This window comes from Hemicordylus capensis, chromosome 2 (assembly GCF_027244095.1).
Source record: "Hemicordylus capensis ecotype Gifberg chromosome 2, rHemCap1.1.pri, whole genome shotgun sequence".
Classification (NCBI taxonomy): Eukaryota; Metazoa; Chordata; class Lepidosauria; order Squamata; family Cordylidae; genus Hemicordylus; species Hemicordylus capensis.
In genome coordinates, this window is record NC_069658.1 from 354,745,514 (window position 1) to 354,763,325 (window position 17,812).

The window sequence follows — 17,812 nt, forward strand, 5'->3', positions numbered from 1 at the left end:
GCTGAATTACACAGCATCAAATTGGTTCCCAGATATATTATCTTGATCTACAATATAAATGTATTGAATCTACAGTGCTAGCTTAAACTGCTTGAATAGTTATTCTGTCCCCAATGAACCTTGGAAGTGGTAGTTTGTGAGGAGGCTAGAAATCTCTAACAGAATGCTCAGTCCTTTGCCATACTACATTTCCCAGGATTCTTTGTGGGGAGACCATGACTATTAGACTGCTCAAAAGTAATGCAAGTCTCTAGTCTAGAGCTATTCTTTTATTTTTGTATAACTTTAAATTAAGATCATCTTTCCATGTCTCTTTCTTTGCACTTTGGTGTTTCTTTGCACTTGTTTCCATGTCTCTTCCTTTGCACAAGGTGTTTCTTTGCACTTCTGAGCCTAGTTATTGCTGGTCTCTGTGCCTGGTCTGTGCCATTACAGGCTGCAAGTAGAGTACTTACAGGACTACAAAATGTAGAAAACTAGCATGTCGGGAGGAAAGGCTGGACTCCTTCCCCTTTGACATGCTGGTTTTCTATGTGGAGAAATTTTTTGTACAGGAGCGCACTCAGTGTCACTCCCCAGTCTGTAGTCTGACTAGGCCCTTGTCACTGTGCTTTTTAAAAAAAAATGGTTAACTTACTGAACTCTGGGTTTTAGGTACTTGCTTCCCTCATTATTCGTCTTGCTCTGGCGGAGTCCTTCTGTCTCAACTGTGGCATTCTTGCTTTGGACGAGCCCACTACTAATCTTGATCGAGAGAATATTGAATCTCTTGCACATGCCCTGGTGGAGTAAGTATTTGTGGGTTTTATTGAGAAGCCAGGGAAAGATTCGTATAAGGGCCCTAAATAATAGCAGTAAAGAGCTAACACTTGTGAGGAATGCCCTTATAATGCATCTTGGCTGCTTTCTCCACATAATCTAAAGGCAAGGTAAGGGGTTCTTTGACCTTTCCCCTCAAATATGAACAGCAGCAAAAGATTTGGTGGGCCCTCTCTGTTATGCATTCTTCATGCACACCAGATTTGGAAACAAAGGGCCTCTTTAATCCTTCCCCTTTTATAATGTGAAAAGCATCCAAGGCCCTTTCAGTCTCCCATCCCTGCTTTTCTGTTTCTTTCTCTGCTAATTGGGTTATTTAGGAGTGGGGGGGCATTCTTATTTTTATTATTTGCATTTCCAGTCAGACACATGAGTACACCAGAGATGTTCTCTTTTGGTGGTGGTGCGGGGAACAACAATCTGAGACGTGAATATTGTTGAGGGTCTGTTTGGTGGTAGTGATGGCAGCCTTGTATAGACAAACTTTAAATAAAAATGACTAGACTAATTAACAGGATTTCTAGAGTGTCATGCTGAATGTTTGCCAGTTGTCAAAAGTTAGCATACATCTTCTGTTATGTTCTTAACATTTTCTACAGGATAATAAAAAGTAGATCCCAGCAGCGTAATTTTCAACTGCTTGTGATAACACACGATGAAGACTTTGTGGAGCTTTTGAGTCGTTCCGAGTATGTGGAGAAATTCTACAGAATTAAGAAGAACCTTGACCAGTGTTCAGAGATTGTGAAATGTAATGTCACATCTTTGGTATCTTATGTTCACTAGAGCTTACAAGTAATTTTATATTATAACGTTACTTGTGATGAAAATGAAGACTCTCCTTTGGATGATAGGAGCTATATTTCGTTGAATGTATCTTACTTAATAGTAACAAACTACTAATTAATCTCAGTGTTCCCCTTTTCAATAAAATAAAAGTTATTAACACAAACCTGTTTTCTAAAAGTTAATGCTTTGATATGGAGGATACTTAGTTATACAGGACAGAATCCAGGATCATGGCAGAGCCAGCTCTTCTGAAATTAGATGGTGTTGCCACAATACAAGATTAATTACAGGGCGGTGGAACTAAAGCACACCCCTCCTCAAGACATTTTGGCCTCTGGAATTAACAGCAGAGGCTATTGTATCTGATGTCTCAGGTAACAATTAGAAGAGCATTATATAATAATAAGATGGACTTGTCTCTGCTGAACTGAGGGGCTACTGTGGGGAGGGGTTAACAGAGAACCCCAGGTATGGCTCAGGTCAAGTAAAGGTGAGTGTGCCATCAAGTCGGTACTTAAGTATATATGGGTTGCAGATTAGATTGAAGGCATTCCAAGTAAGATGGCTTTGTACTTGGGCAAAATAAATAATAGCTTTTCACAACATTATACAGGGAAACTGTCAAGTTGCTGTACTAGCTTTTTTTATTCTATCAAATTTTGACCCACTTAGAAAAAATATGGCAATTTGGATATTTTGTGGTGATATTTGCATTCTCCTTAAAACACATTGTCATGATAAATTTACAGCATGCCCGCATGATTTGCCTATACATTAAAATTTCCTGTGGTGTATATCCAAAGTAAGAATGAAGAGAGAGAAAAGGTTTCACAATCAAACCACTGATTAAAAGATAACATGCAAGCTGACATGCAACTTGATCCGGTTAGAAGCCTGCATTTAGGTGCAGTTTTTCATCCTACAGTTAATAAATACTTGATATTTTAGCTATTCTTAAAGTTTCAATCAATAATGAAGAGGGGAAAAACACCCTGTAAAGCATAGCAAATATCTATAATAAAAACTTTGGCTGACATCTTGACTAACACAGTGCTTGCAGGAGGACATCACACTAGCACAAAGCTGTTGCACTCGACTTGGAGCTTTCATTCCAGACCAGTGTTGTGCTAGGGCAATCATGCTTATACAACTGCAGCACATCTTGTTTCTTTCAAATGGAACGTTTGTGCAATTGCACAGGTCCCCCCCCCCCCCCCCCGCCAGTGCAACTGTTCAATTTTTCATCCTTCGTAGTAAATGGTGAGGAAGGTAACAATGTTGGGCCTGTTTCAGAATGACACCAGGAACATGTCTGAGTTTCTGACATAATAGCAGCCATCTAGGTCCTGACCTATGAGTTGTCTCGAGTTGTCTGCTGTGCCCCACACTAGAATGTAATAGCTATCCTTCCCCTGAACAGGAAAGGAAGCAGAAGTGTAGAAAAGAAGAAAGTGCTTTTGAGTGCTTGACTCTTTCTTAGTCTTCCTTTGGGGAACCTCCAAAGCATCAAGCATCAACAAAGCACTCAAAAGGTATCTTCAAAACATCTGGGGGTGGGACAGGGGGGAGATAGAAAACAGAACTATTAACACCATCCACAACAGGGAGAATGCTCTACTTACAATTGTCCCCCAGATCTTTACAGTGCTATGAGCTAGACCAGGGGTTCTCAAAAGGGCTCAAAGGGCTTCCCTCAAAGGGCTCAACAACATGATATGGACAATTAATATCAGCTACAGATCACCACCAAAGCAACGACAAAAACAGCTGCATGAAAAGGATAATTTATTCTCAACACATTTTGATAGGAATCTTTATCAAGAGTACTTAGAGGGCTTGGAAAAGATGTTTTCCTACCAAACTCCTAAGGAGACTGAAAGCCTCCCAGGGGGTACTTGGAGCCCTCTTGTCTCCCCTCACTGCAGCTGCATAATTGTTCTCCATCTGAAAGTTATTCAGACATGGCTTCATGCTGCGGGTATGTGGAAAGTGAATCTGCTTCGAGGCAGATTTTCAGATGTTTAATTGGGGGGGGGGATTAAATGACCACTCACATAGGGTTGGCTCCTCTCCACAATCCCTGCAGATCTTTTTCCGTGCGCATTCCCACTGCTTGCTTTGGGGTTTTTCTCCAACCAATCACATCCCAGAGGAGGTGGCAAGAGACTTTTTGTTGTTGTTAGTTTGACAGTTGGTTACAGAAGACCGGTCAGAGAAGTTGTAGGGGTGTGCACGGAACCAGCTGGCCCAGTTTGGTCTGGCACCCCCTCGAACCACCACCACCGCGGTTTGGTTCAGTCTGGGGGGAGGGGGTACGTGAATTTTTGTGTTTTTAAATATGTATGTAAGTATGTGTGTGTGTATATATGAACTTACGCCCTCTAGGGGACTTGCTCTAGGTGGCGGGGGGTCTGTGGGAGTTCCCCTCCCCCGGCTGGCCTCCTTGCCTCCCAAACAGGTCTGGCCAGCTCTTCGGCCCATTCAGGCCTTTTCTCTCTGGCACCAAACGGGCCAGTTTGGGAGGCAAGGAGGCAAGCAGGGGGGAGGGGGAACCCCTGCGGACCCCCCCCACCATCTAGAGCAAGTCTCCCAGAGGGAGTAAGTTCTAAAAAATATGTAATTTTTTTAAAAAAATGTTGATCCCCCCGTCGAATGGCTGGGGGGGGGGTCAGACCAAATGGTGTAGTTTGGTTTGACCCCAAACACTCAAACCGAACTGGTTTGACCTTGAACATGTTTGATGTCAAACCTGTTTGCACATGACTAACAAGTTGCAAAGCAGCCGGATCAAACAACAGAACACTTAACCCAAACCTGCCGAATCTGACCCACATTTTTGCTGATTTTTACAATCAAGTAGCCTTTGTGACCACCTCCATCACCTCATGTCCCCTCACAACCCCAGACCATTTAAGAGGCCATGGAAGTTTAAAGAAGAAATCATTGCTTTCTTTCTGTCAGGGGCAGAGCCACCATTGGGCAAAGGGTTCAAAGAACCCGGGCCGCCACCAATCAGGGGCCGCAAGTGTGGCCCCATTTAGGAGAAAGATCGGCCCGTGCTGCATTGGCAGTGTGGCTGCAACTGCATTCCCTGCCTTTAAGGGAGGGAGGGAAACCTATAAGCCAGGGAGAGTCTTTCTGGCCCACACTGCCCAACAGTGTGCAGGCTGCTCTACTTTCCAAACGGGGCCATGTGGCCCCATTTGATAGGGAGACCACATCCCCCGTCAGCTGCGGGGGTGTGGCTAGCCGGGCCCCTGTGTCTGACATCACACATGGGGGTGGGGTCAGGGGGCTGCAGCAGCCACACATGGGCCACCACCAGCCTCCCTATGCTGTTGCTCTCTGTGATGAAAGAAAATGCAGCCTCATGCACAAAGGGCTCAGGTTACATCAGCTTCCAGGCATCTTTCAACAACATCTGCATATGTAAAGTCTATGTTCCTATGGTGACCAGTGCTAGTTTTGAAAAAAAACAAATTACTAGCAATAACTCCACACATCACGGGAGAAGCAGTGGCGCATACCAGAAAGCTCGGATTTTCAAAAGAAAGTTGCCGCATATAGAAGATTCTTTTACCCTGGGCATAATTAGAGCCAAGCTAGAACGTGCAGCAGTAATTCGGGGGAAAGCAGAATCGGATGTGTACTGGTCCCTGATAGCTCGCAGGGACTTTGGGGTAAATCCAGCTGATACGTGGACTCACACCCTCCATTGTGGAGAGGATGCAAGCTAAAAGCCATGTTGTAAAGCTCCCAGGGGATTGGCGGCTTCTGGAATCCTCCTGAAGCCTCACAGGCCTTCTACAGCTGCTGCTTCTTTACTCTTTATTCTCTCTGGGGCTTTCCTTCCAACTTTCCCCCAACCTAGCCCTTTCTCTTACTATACGATAAATCAGGCAGAGAAAACTCTCCTGGTTCGGCTTTTGCCCCCTAGCTCACTGCAGATCGTGGCTTCCATGATGTGCAGCCCTCCAGTGATGGCTCTGCACTGAAGGCTTCTTCAGGGGGCACAGGAGAGGAGCCCCCAGGAAGAGACTTCTGCAAGTGGAAAGGGACTCTGAAGGCTTCCTGTGGACCCACAGCCCTCCCTCCTTCCATCGCCGGAGGGCTGCTTATCATGGAAGCCAATGCACTCAACAACTAGCAAACAAGCAAGCTCAGCTTGGCACTCTCTTCAGGCAGGCACCTTGGGCAACCACCGGGCTTGCTCACCCATAAGGCTAGCCCTGGGACTAGGCAACTTCATGGAGGATAGGTCTGGGATCAGTGGCTGCCAGCCATGTTATCTAAATGAAACCTCCAATGTCAAAGCAGTAAAACCTTTGGCTTGGTGCAACAGGACAGTTTTTCTCAGCAAGATGGTGGCCAAGCACCCAGGGACACATGCTACCATCCAGCATGCTGACTGCCAGTTTAGGGTGGGTCCACACAGTCGCTGCCAGGTCTGGAGGCTCCCAGTGTGCACTTGTGCCCAGTGTGGAGTGCAAACCTGCCAACTAGCAGTTCCCAACCCATCCGTCTCAGATTCTACCAACTCCCTCTACCCACTTGGAACCAAGATTTGAAGTTGGGCAGAAGAAATCGGCAGAAACTTAGGAGGGAAGAATAGGAAACACTGGAGCACACCCTTGCTGGGAACCTCATTTTCTTGGCTTCTGGACTTGGCAGCAATTGTGTGAACACATCCTTTTAAAAAGAAAAGAAAAAGAAAAAAGCACACATTGTGACAATTGCCTCACACCCTCATCTTCCACATAGCTCTTGCTAGGTAAAGAAGGCAGGGGCATGGTACAGCATGCTGACTGCCCATAGAAGAAACTGTTCAACAGCTGCCTGACAAGCTTCTCCTTGCTTGAGGTAGATGTCAGCATAGTGCAATGCACTCATCATCTATTACAAAAAAACAAAACAAAACCCTTGTGAAACAAATGCCTAACAGCCCCTCACCTGTCTTGCTAAATTCCAGCCAGATTGAATACGTAGGAGCAGATGTCAACACAGCAGATACAAGGAAAAGGAAGACCACTGTTGAGGGGAAATTTAACAAAACAACACCTTTCCGCCCAGATCTACACAAATGCAGCGACTGGAGTTTTATTTGGCATCCAAAATAAGTAACAGCATTCAGTCTATTACATATATTGTCTAGGGAGCCACAGGTTTCCCTTACAATAGGTTTTGGCTGGCGTGGTGTAGTGGTTAGAGTGCTGGACTAGGACCGGGGAGACCTGGGTTCAAATCCCCACTCAGCCATGAGACTAGCTGGGTGACTCTGGGCCAGTCACTTCTCTCTCAGCCTAACCTACTTCACAGGGTTGTTGTGAGGAGGAACTTAAGTATGTAGTACACTGCTCTGGGCTCCTTGGAGGAAGAGCGGGATACAAAATGTAATAAATAAATAAATAAATATAAATATCCCAGTTTATACTGCAGGTTTTGGGCGATATATAAATATGTTAAATAAATTAAACAAATAAATAAAATTGGTGCTTAATCTTGACTAGATTTAGCTGGTTCTATGCTACAATATTTTCTTCAAACTAGAAGTCACTTTCAGGGTGCATATTTAAATACATAATTATATGAAGAACATAAAATTCACAAGTCAGTATTTTCTGCTTTATAATAGATGCAGCTAGACTATGCTGAGCATCGGATGCGGAACTTCTTGATGTCATCAATTAGCACAACTTTTAATGTGAATGAAACATTGCTTCCACTTCGTGCCCCATGTACTCTGGCTGATGTGACGTGTTCAGTTTCTTCCATTATTAATTTGATAGATGTATAAATTCTGGCCACAGTCTGGGGCATATTCTCAGAATGCCTCTCTATTGGCTCCCAAGAAATGGCCCTCCTCTTCCACTTCATGAACTGTCATAATCAGAGCAAGTTTGATATTTTCTCTTCAGCGTCACTTTGTGATAAAATCTCTTTCCCTCTTGCCTGAAGTGATGTGTCTGCCTGATAAGATATGTTGCTTCGAAAAGAAGAGTTTTAAAAGACCCCCCTCCTTTTTTTATTAACACCAAAATCTATGGTAGTCACAGAAGAATGACAGGTTCCTTTACCCATGGCCCATAGTATCAGCAATCAGTCTGGCTTTTTGTGTTTTGTTAATCTCTTCTGGTATGAGAAATACAATGCTAGCAAGTCCATCATTTGTTTATTTTTATAATGTTATATGCCACTCTATATCTGGCGCTCAAAGTGGCTTACTATAAAATAAAAATTAAAGCAGTCAACAACATAATTGAAGCACCAATAGCGAAAGCTCTTAAAACATCCCATCAGTTATAACAGACATTACTCAAGTTATCCAAAATCCTCTTGGAATTCACATGTTTTTGCCATTGTTCCTAAATGTTTCTAAGAAGTGTGAGCAAGCATAATTGGTCACCCTAGGTAGTAAGTTCAGAACATGTCTATCACCATTAGCAAAGTGCTGCACCTTTTACCAGCTTATCATCTGAAAGTGGGCGCAGGGGCGTATCTAGGGGTAGGGCAGGCAGGGCACGTGCCCCGGGCGCCACTTGAAGGGGGCGCCATTTTGTAAAATTATTTTTTTTAAAAAAATGGCTGCCAAAAACAAAATGGCAACCGTGCATGCTCAAATGGCCTCTGTGAGGCTCTAGGTCATGCCAGGCTTTGCAGAGGCCATTTGAGCATGTGCGGTGGCCATTTTGTTTTCAGTGGCCTTTTAAAAAAAAAAGATTATTTTTAAAAACGGCCACTGCACATGCTCAAATGGTCCCTGCAAGGCCCTAGAGGCCAGCGGGGTGAGAGGAAATCTTTGCAAAAACCCCAGCCTTTAGGAAGCCCCCCAAAGGGGCTACGGGTAAAAATAATAATAATAAAAATATAATATAAGACACTGTACACGTATTCAGATTGGCACTATGTACAGAGAATCAGGGCTTGTGAATACTGAGCTGACGCTTAAGAGCTAGGATTGTATTCATTTGCTCTTACTTTGCTTCCTGTGATAAGTGAGTTAAATGTGATGTCTTGCTAATATGGCTATTAATGGTGAGTTTGTCTTTGAATCAGTGTGAAATCCTTAGTATTAAGGCCCACTGGGAGTTTCTCGCTCTCTTTCTCTCATTTTAACTGTCTTTCTGAAAGACTAGAATATATTCCAAGCAGTGACACAGTTTACTCTGCATATCCTTTAATTATTTACAGAGTATATGGGAAAAGTCAAATTCTCCATTGCTTTTTAAAACTTATGTAATGGTGATGCTACAATGGATAGTAGAGAATTAGACAGGCACTTCTGTTTAGTTTTCCAAGTACACCTCCACATAGTATTTGGGCATTTCATGAGCCCCAGCATACTGAAATTTGTAGTTTTCTAGCATTTTTTGGTCTGGCTAAGTCCACTGCTAAATAGTTTTTGAAAGATTAAAAGATTAACGAGCTTGACTTGTATTTTTGAGCTGATATTATGGTAAAGTTATCTGAAAGATGGGTGTCAGATGTTTGGACAGGGGGCGCAATTTCAGTGTTTGCCCTAGGCGCTATTTTCCCTAGATACGCCTCTGAGTGGGCGCACTTGGAGCAGAACATGGCCCAAGTGCACAGAAGAGCATCTGTGGGGGGGGGGGACTGCTCCCCAAGGTTTCCTATACATTAAGATCTACCACCACCCCCACCCCCTTGACTGTGCTTGAAGTACAGAAAAGGGACATTTGCATAAAGGCTTCCAACATCTTTTTCAAATTTCTTTTCACCCAGTCATCCAAGACTCAGTGGTGCAATATGCACAATAAACATCATCAGCACTTATATGTATAGTGAATCAGTCACTCGCTCATCCATCACTTCCATCGCAAACGCAGATCAGACCAGCTCTTACCATATTTACGAAGACACACTTTTCTGAAGAAAAAGGGGTGTGTTCCTTTGTTGCTAGCGTGATCAACCCTGGAACCTAAATTCCCATTTCTAGGGAGCACTTACATGTCCAGTTTTGTAGATGAATATGGTTAGCCACAAGAAAGGTCCTGTTCTTTCCGTTCCATTGCTTAGGGGTCATTCCTACTACGTCAAGAAGGATGCTCTGCAATACTGAAATGGGGCTAAGGGAATATTTTCTCGAAAGAACTAAATTATCATAACACACTCAGTTACTGTCCTCTAAAACAGAAGCATACCATTACAAAAGAAACAAATGTAATAAACCCACATCCCCCTCCTTACACTTCCAACAATTATGCATTTCATTCATACCCAACTGATAGAATCTGACCAGAGTCCAATATGCATGAAAAACTATTTTTGCTGGATAAGCTGAAGTGTCGGATCATATTTGGCAGTTTCACCAAGAATTATTTTCCCATGATCATCTGCCAAGTTGGGACTTTTTAATGAAAGGCGGTATATAAATTTAACAATAAATAAATAATTACATTGGTACTGTGAATAGGTGCATTCAGTTCTAATCACAATTTATTTATTTTTTCCAGAGTCAAGCGAGACTGCAACATGGGCTCTAACAAAATCTTAGAGCATACTATGAGGACCATTGAACAATAACATGTAATGATTTCTGAAACCTCAGAAGCATGAAGAGCGCTAGGGTCAAATCACTTACTTAGAGACACTGGCTGACATGATGCTCAGTTGCACAGGGAACAGAAGACAGTGCTGCCATTGCAGCCAAACTAGACGCTGCAGTGTCTCTGTAGAGAACCAGCAGTAGTGCTAGCAGCATCACTGCAGTTTTTTCCCATTGCCTATGGTCTGCACAGCATGTCAGCCTACATTGCTAGAAGCAGATTGCTAAAGTTCATTAAGAATCAATAGGCTTAGATCTTTAAACTTGCTATCACTCCGTTTAAAGCCCCACATATTTAATACAGGATCTTTATGAGCGACACTAAGATGCAAGGTCATTTGGGGGGTAATTCACTGTATAATTCAACAAGCTCCCAAATTTGATAATCAAAGCAATCAAGGGAAGAGACATCATGGGACTGGAGGGTGGGAGGAAGCAAGGCACTATCGGCATATAGCATAAGCATGAACACCATCTCACTCCCTAATAGTGATAACTGAGCCCTCGAGAAGAAGATTAAAAATTAGCGGTAAGTGGGGATATCGCTGCCTAGTATCTGCAGCCTGGTTAATGTTATGAGGCATGACATCATAATCAAGACTAGAGGGGGTGATTCACAGAGCACACCTACTCCGTAAGGAAAGGAAAAATCCACAAAGGGAACATTTGAGAAAACCCTAAGATGGTCTGGCCTATTCTAAACCTTAATGAAAACAACCTGAGATGGATGGATAATTGTGGAAATTCCAGAGTTTATCTGTTGAGCTAGAGTCACTGTGTGTATCTTGGCATTAACATTCATTAAGGAGATGGGTCTGTATGAATGGGGACAGGGGCAGATCAACTGGTGTTCCAGGGTGTCCTCAAAACATGGACCCATTCACCCCTAGGGACTGTTCCCCTCCATCCCTCTGCCCGTCGTGCCCCTTTTTCTGCTGGCCAGTTGGCCAGCTACTGCTGCTGCTGCTGCTGCTGCCACTGACACTCATGCCAACCTCCACTGGCCATCTTGCACTTGCTTGCTTACTGGCTGGCCAGCTGGCTTGCCTCCTCCTCCACCTCCTCCTCCACCACCACCACCACCACCACCACTTCTATTTGCCACACTTCCTGGCCTTCCTGGCCTTCCCATTGTGGTGAAGGCAGAAACAGTGGTGGAGTAGTAAGCTGGCTGGTGGGCCAGCCAGCAAGCAAGCAGAAGCTGATGCAAGTGCAAATGGCAGCAGCAACAACAGTAGCTGGCCAATGGGCAGGAAGAGAGGTGGAGGTAGTGGGGGCATGTGTCACTGGGATGAGGCCATGCACTGATGCTGCTGCTGAGTTGTTTACTAGTGCAGATCCAGTGCTTGTAGGGGAGGCAAATTTTTCCAACCTCCCCTTCTCCTGGAAGCTCTCGGCGTCAACCAGAAATATGTCCCAGGGGGCTGCGCAACCCTCAGGGACATATTTTCAGATGGCACAATTTGCTTCCAGTAGAAAGGGAAGTCACAGAAATTCCTCCTCCTTTGAGAGTGCTGGTGCTATGTGTTAAACACAACTGAAGCTCCAGCAAAACTCCCTTAGCATTGGCATTTTGTTAGTCTGGATGTCACTCTGTTTAGCAGTTAGTTTATGGTATACCAATCCACATAATGGCGCAGTGGGGAAATTACTTGACTAGCAAGCCAGAGGTTGCTGGTTTGAATTCCTGCTGGTATGTTTCTCAGACTATGGGAAACACCTATATCGCACAGCAGAGATATAGAAAGATGCAGAAAGGCATCATAGGAACATAGGAAGCTGCCATATACTGAGTCAGACCATAGGTCCATCTAGCTCAGTATTGTCTGCACAGACTGGCAGAGGCTTCTTCAAGGTTGCAGGCAGAAGTCTCTCTCAGCGCGATCTTGGAGATGCTAGGGAGGGAACGTGAAACCCAGAGGCGTAACTAGGGAAAATAGCGCCTAGGGCAAGCACTGAAATTGTGCCCCTGTCCAAACAGGAATGATGGGACTTGTAGTCAACAATATTTGGAAATCCTTGTTAAAAGGAACACTGTACCATCTAGACATGGTTGTTGATCAAAACCTGAAAACATGAGCCATCTCTGTAAAAGACCTAGAACAACAGTCAGGAGTTATGCGAGGATTCCAAGTGTCATTTTCTCTGTCTCATCTCATTCTTTTTTAAAAAACATGACTTTGTCCTAGAGGAACTCCTGCCCAAATAGCCACTAGCAAAATAGGGGAAGAAGAAGGTGGTGGTGGTGGTGGGGGGGGGGAATGATTCCTGCCAGCCTTTGTCTTATGATGACTGTTGGCTCATGATGGGGTATATGTGCATTCACCACACCAGTGCTTACTTTGACATCAAGAGGTAGGAGGATACATTAGTTTGCCACACTAGACAGAGGCAGTTGAAACAGGAGCAAGACAGCCAAGTTCTGCCAGGGCCAGAACCACCCCATGCCAGACTAAGAAATCATTGTAATTTGCCCCTTCCTGACACAAGCAGTGTGCTGTTCTTTTATTATTGACTCTAACTCTCAAATATCCAAGTCATGGATGGAAAATTCACAGTCAATTTACAAGAGACACATTTTCTACATGGAAGTTTCTTCTGTGCAGGTGTTGTGCAGAAACCCATGGGTAGTGACCGCCAGGGGCATAGCAAGGTTGGAATGGGCCCAGAGATGAGATTTTAAAATGGGCCCCCAGCCCCTCAAAGTCCAGGGCCTCCACACATCCCAGGCCCCCAAGGATTTAAGTCTGATATTTCAAAATAAGTATGCTGCCTGGAAATACATTTCACTGAATACACACATGCACACTTCACAGTATATAGTGATATACATTGAGTACTATATATTTGTGCTACTTTTAATGCCTAGAACACACTAGCAATGCTAATTATTAAAATGGCCCCCTCGCTGCAGATTAGCAAAGGAGACTTTCAACCATGCAGAGTGAGCCTATGTTTGTTTTCTCAGAATTCTGAACAAATTCAGTCAAGTTTGATTCCAGGAGGTTTTTCGCACGAGGCTTTTAAAGCCCTTTAAGACACATCTCCTCTGGAATGGAGGTGCTGCATTCACATGTTGGCCAGATTAACTCTGAAGTCCCTGCAAGTTATTGGAGAGCAGTTCACACACAAGAAAAATAAAATAAAATAAAAGCACAACACATGCTTCACAGTTCTCACTCAGACCTTCTGAGTTGCAAAACAACTTGAACATAAGTGCATTTATAAATGAATGAATGAATGAATTCATGAATAAATATTTGTTCCAGAAGTTTTTGTAATTTTCTGACATGAAACAAGCCACTTATAGGCCTTTTTAGATAGTTTTTGTTTTTAAAGCCAGCACATTTTTCAGTATGTTTTAAATTAAATATTCAGAGACTTCTCAGTCTTGCCCCACCACCCATATCAAAGCCCTATGGCAAGCAGATCCCTATATATGGGGGTAACCACAAAAAGGAATTCACAGCCTACCTGCAAGGGCTGTGCTGGATGGTCGGGTCTGCTGCAGGGAGCTCTGCCAGCCTCCTTCCTGGCTTGCTGGGGCCTACTTGAGTTCAGGCTTCAGGGAGGTCTACTCGGAGGAGGCCTCTCTGGAAGCCCCGCCCACCCACCGATCAGCTGCGAGGCGGGGAGAGAAGAGCTCTGCAGTTTGCAGGCTGCTCCGATCTAGGCCTCGCTGATCCTAGGCCGGAGCTGGAGGCAAGTGGCTGAGGGGCCCTGGGGCTGGGCAGGTGGGCAATGGGGTGGGGGTGGCAGGAACTGGCATGGCGGCCCCCCTCAGTGGCGCCTAGGGCACGTGCCCTGCCTGCCCCCCCTAGTTCCGCCTATGGTGGAACCTTCTGCATGCAGATGCTCTTCCCAGAGCAGCCCCATCCCATAAGGGGAATATCTTACAGTGCTCACACATCAAGTCTCCCATTCATATGCAACCAGGGCAAGTGATGCTTGGTACCACAAGACCAGCTCTCCTGTCCACCTCATCTCATACTATGCAGGAGATGGCAATGGTAAACCCCTCCTGTATTCTACCAAAGACAACCACAGGGCTCTGTGGTCGCCAGGAGTCGACACCGACCCGACAGCATACTTTATGGTATACCAACAGAATATCATAATCTATATATTTGTAATAGCAGTAATAGAGGCTGTTCTCATGTGCAGGGAAAACGGGACTAAGGAAGTTCAGCCTGGTTTCCCCTGCTCAAGAGAACCACCAGGAGCTGCACTACTCCTGGCGGCACCATGGCAGCAAGCCTGCCTCTGGAGCCCGCCTTCAAAATGAGGTTAAGGAAGCAAGTGCCTCCTTAACCTCCTTTTTTGGATCATCTGCCAGCCTCGAATGCCTGCAGCTGGGGCTGGGAGACTGTGGGGCTCCTGGCCGGCATCAGGGGGATCCTCACAATGCACTGCACACTCGCGCAGTGCATTATGGGAGTTCTGGGGCAGGGCGATGCACCTTGTCTCCCAACCCTCTGAGCTGCCCAAGGGGGCAGCTGTGCGTGCAATCTCCATGCCCAGACCAGCAGCCCAGATCATCTGCAGGGAGGTAAGCATTTCAAAGCTTCCTCCCCACTCTCACCCTGTAGCTCCTTCTTACTGATCGTGAGGAAAGTCTCATAGTAACCCAATGAGGTCATTCACACAGTCAGAAACTGTGATCTACTTGGGTTTGGGAGCTGTGTGTGCTCCCAATTTTCAGTTGTGTGGAAAGAAGGTAGGAGGAAAACCTGGGTAGAAGTGATTGTGTGGATTGTGTGGTAGGAGGAAAAGCTATCCAGGATTTGTTGTAATGCATTAAATATATAAATCTATAGGTAATTAAAGCTTACGATGAGATAATCTAAGCGAACCACCTTGCCATAAAAATCCATTGATTAATTTATATACCCACTTAAAATATGATTAAAATATAAAAATAGGCAAACCCCTTAGAATATATATATAAGCCTCAGTGTTAAATTCATCTTAAATTACATTTATTTTGCTCCAAAGACTCAAAGGAATCTTTGACTACCAGTCTAAATCAATTTTATTTCTACCAAAAATTAGTTAAATTTAAGTTTATTAATTGCAAAGATTTTCTACAAGTTACCATCCCAAGATAACTAAAAGAATCCAGACAGCATCTGAAGTCCCAAACCCTACAATAATCATCTTTATCACTAGAACTTAAAGGCATCACATCAGATTTATAAAATAAATTCTAGAACGGCATCCCTAGGAGTCACCCATGGGGAACAATGGGATGCCGAGGGATGGCATTTGCCAAACTGAATACTGCCCAGCTCCCAGGGGTGCAGCTATAATTGAGCAGATGGGTTCATAGAACCCGGGCCCTCCAGCTCCTGAGGGCCCCCCAGATCCACCCCTCCCTATTTTCTTCATTATCTCCCTCACTCTGGGGGGGCGCTAGGGAGAGAAGCAAACACAGGCCTCCTCTCCCCTAGCTACACCCCTGCCAGCTTCTGTTGGCTGTCCTCCAGGCACCATTTTAAAAGCTCCTCTGAGACATTTTTGATTTTAAGCGCCAGCAGTCTGGTTCCATCTTGGTTCAAGTGGAGCCCGTCCCTTTTGTACAGGCTCGTCTTGTCCCAAAATATATCCCAGTGTCTAACAAATCTCAGCAATGCCTGTCTCGTTGGCCCTACGAGTGTAACAGGTAGCATTTCTGAGAATGCTGCCTTGGGTGTCCTGGACTTCAATCTGCTACCTAGTGGGCGCTTTGCATAGTTTACTGAGTTATCAAATTGGTTACCTCTGCAGCCGTAACTGGAGGCCACTCAGGGAGAAAAGTAGACTCAGACTCCACCTCAGAGAAGCTTCCTCAATGTATAAATCACTAAAATGGGCTTCCCAGACTGCAGCTGAAATACAACAGTCCAAACAGGATGGACTGTATGCAGGTCTCTCCGCAATATGGTGCCAAAACTTAGCTAAATATTTTGCCATAGCTGCAATGATCAGTTGCTGCCAGGCAGCTTTCACTGTGCTGCTGCTATTATTTATTTATTTATTTATTTACACAGTCAGACAGGTGTTATTGACTGGTTTGTTTTATCCAGATATCGCCAGGTCTTGGTGATGTCTGATTTTCCACTTATATTCTGCAAATATTGACCATGCAGTGGCTTATTTTTCCATTTTTCTGCTCGGTTCTTGACTTGTTTGTTCTTGTAGGCCTGCTTTCTTTCATTGGTGTTGAATAGTTTCGCGTTCTTGACCATTTGAAGTGCATCTTCTTCACTGTCCTTTCTGTATTCTTCAAGGCCTCTTTTCTCCTCCTCTTTGATGGACTTGCAGCATTCCTCTTCCACCTGAGCTGCGAGGGAGGTATAGCCTATCTACATCACTGCGGGGCTGCAGAGCATGACTGATGGTCATGATTTTCCTGGTCTTACGAACTAGCGTCTCTAGCTCTGCCTGGGTCCAGTCTATTATTCCTGCAGTGTATCTGATAACAGGTATAGCCCAGGTGTTTATGGCTTGTATGGTGTTCCCGCCATTGAGTTTGGACTTGAGGATTTTTCTAACTCTCCTGATGTATTCACTTCCAGTTTTTCTTTTAACTCCAGCGTGTGCAATGTTATCAGCCTGGAGAATGCCCAAGTATTTGTAATGTTCTTTCTCTTCCAGGTTCCTGATTTTGCTTCCATTGGGCAGTTCTATTCCTTCTGTTTTAGTTATTTTTCCTCTGTTCATTATTAATGCAGTACACTTGTCTAGTCCAAACTCCATTGCTATATCGCTACTATATATCCGTCAGTGTTTAGTAGTGATTTGATTTCTGACTGGGACTTTCCATACAACTTCAGATCGTCCACGTACAGCAGATGGTTTATTTTACTTGATGTTTTAGATCAGGCATCCCCAAACTGCGGCCCTCCAGATGTTGCTGAATTACAACCCCCAGCATCCTTAGACACAATTTTTTGTGGCTGAGTATGCTGGAAGTTGTAGTTCAGCAACATTTGGAGGGCCGCAGTTTGGGGATGCCTGTTTTAGATGTTTGGTATCCGAGGCTTGTTTTGTTTAGTATTTGTGAAAGTGGAGTAATGGCGATTACAAACAACAGAGGGAACAGTGAGTTCCCTTGGAAAATATCTCTTCTAATGCTAACCTGTCCAAGTGTCTTACCATTGATTGTTAACTGTGTACTCCACATGCTCATTGCTTTTTAAAATAAATATCTGAATGTTTTTGCTGACACCAGTTGTTTCTAAACACTTTAGTATCCATGTGTGAGGCAATGAGTCAAAGGCTTTCTTGTAGTGAATCCATGCAACACTTAGATTTGTTTTTCTTCTCTTGCAATTTTCTAAAATCATTTTGTCAATCAGCAGCTGGTCTTTTGTGCCTCTGGTGTTCGGGCAATTTCCTTTCTGTTCAACTGGAAGCTGTTTGTTAGTTAATAAGTGTTGCATCACTCCATCTGCTATTATTCCAGTTAATAATTTGAACATGGTTGGCAGGCAGGTTATCAGTCTATAATTACTTGGAACTGCACTTTTTGCTGGGTCTTTCATTATGAGATGAGTTTTCCCAGTTGTTAGCCTTTGTTCAATATCACCTCCTTGCAAAATGTGATTGAACTGTTTTGATAGTTATTTATGAAGGCTTGTTAGGTGTTTAAGCCAAAAG

The 17,812-nt window shown here is 44.2% G+C and overlaps 1 protein-coding gene and 1 long non-coding RNA gene across 5 annotated transcripts in view; one reads left to right on the forward strand and one right to left on the reverse strand.

Moving 5' to 3' along the window:
• RAD50 (RAD50 double strand break repair protein) overlaps positions 1 to 1,771 on the forward strand; it is an 88,537-nt gene extending 86,766 nt beyond the window's left edge. For all 4 annotated transcript variants that reach the window (XM_053297307.1, XM_053297306.1, XM_053297305.1 and 1 more), the window contains 2 exons: positions 655 to 788; positions 1,419 to 1,771. In XM_053297307.1, the coding sequence (XP_053153282.1) occupies positions 655 to 788; positions 1,419 to 1,605 (321 nt within the window). In that variant the 3' untranslated portion in view covers positions 1,606 to 1,771. The remainder of the gene's footprint in view (positions 1 to 654; positions 789 to 1,418) is intronic.
• Positions 1,772 to 6,322: 4,551 nt separating this feature from the next.
• LOC128345416 (uncharacterized) lies at positions 6,323 to 13,799 on the reverse strand. The gene is made up of 3 exons (XR_008316449.1): positions 13,646 to 13,799; positions 9,574 to 9,681; positions 6,323 to 6,501 (listed from the first exon to the last, which is right to left on the reverse strand). It is a non-coding gene; the product is annotated as an uncharacterized LOC128345416 (long non-coding RNA).
• Positions 13,800 to 17,812: the final 4,013 nt, after the last annotated feature.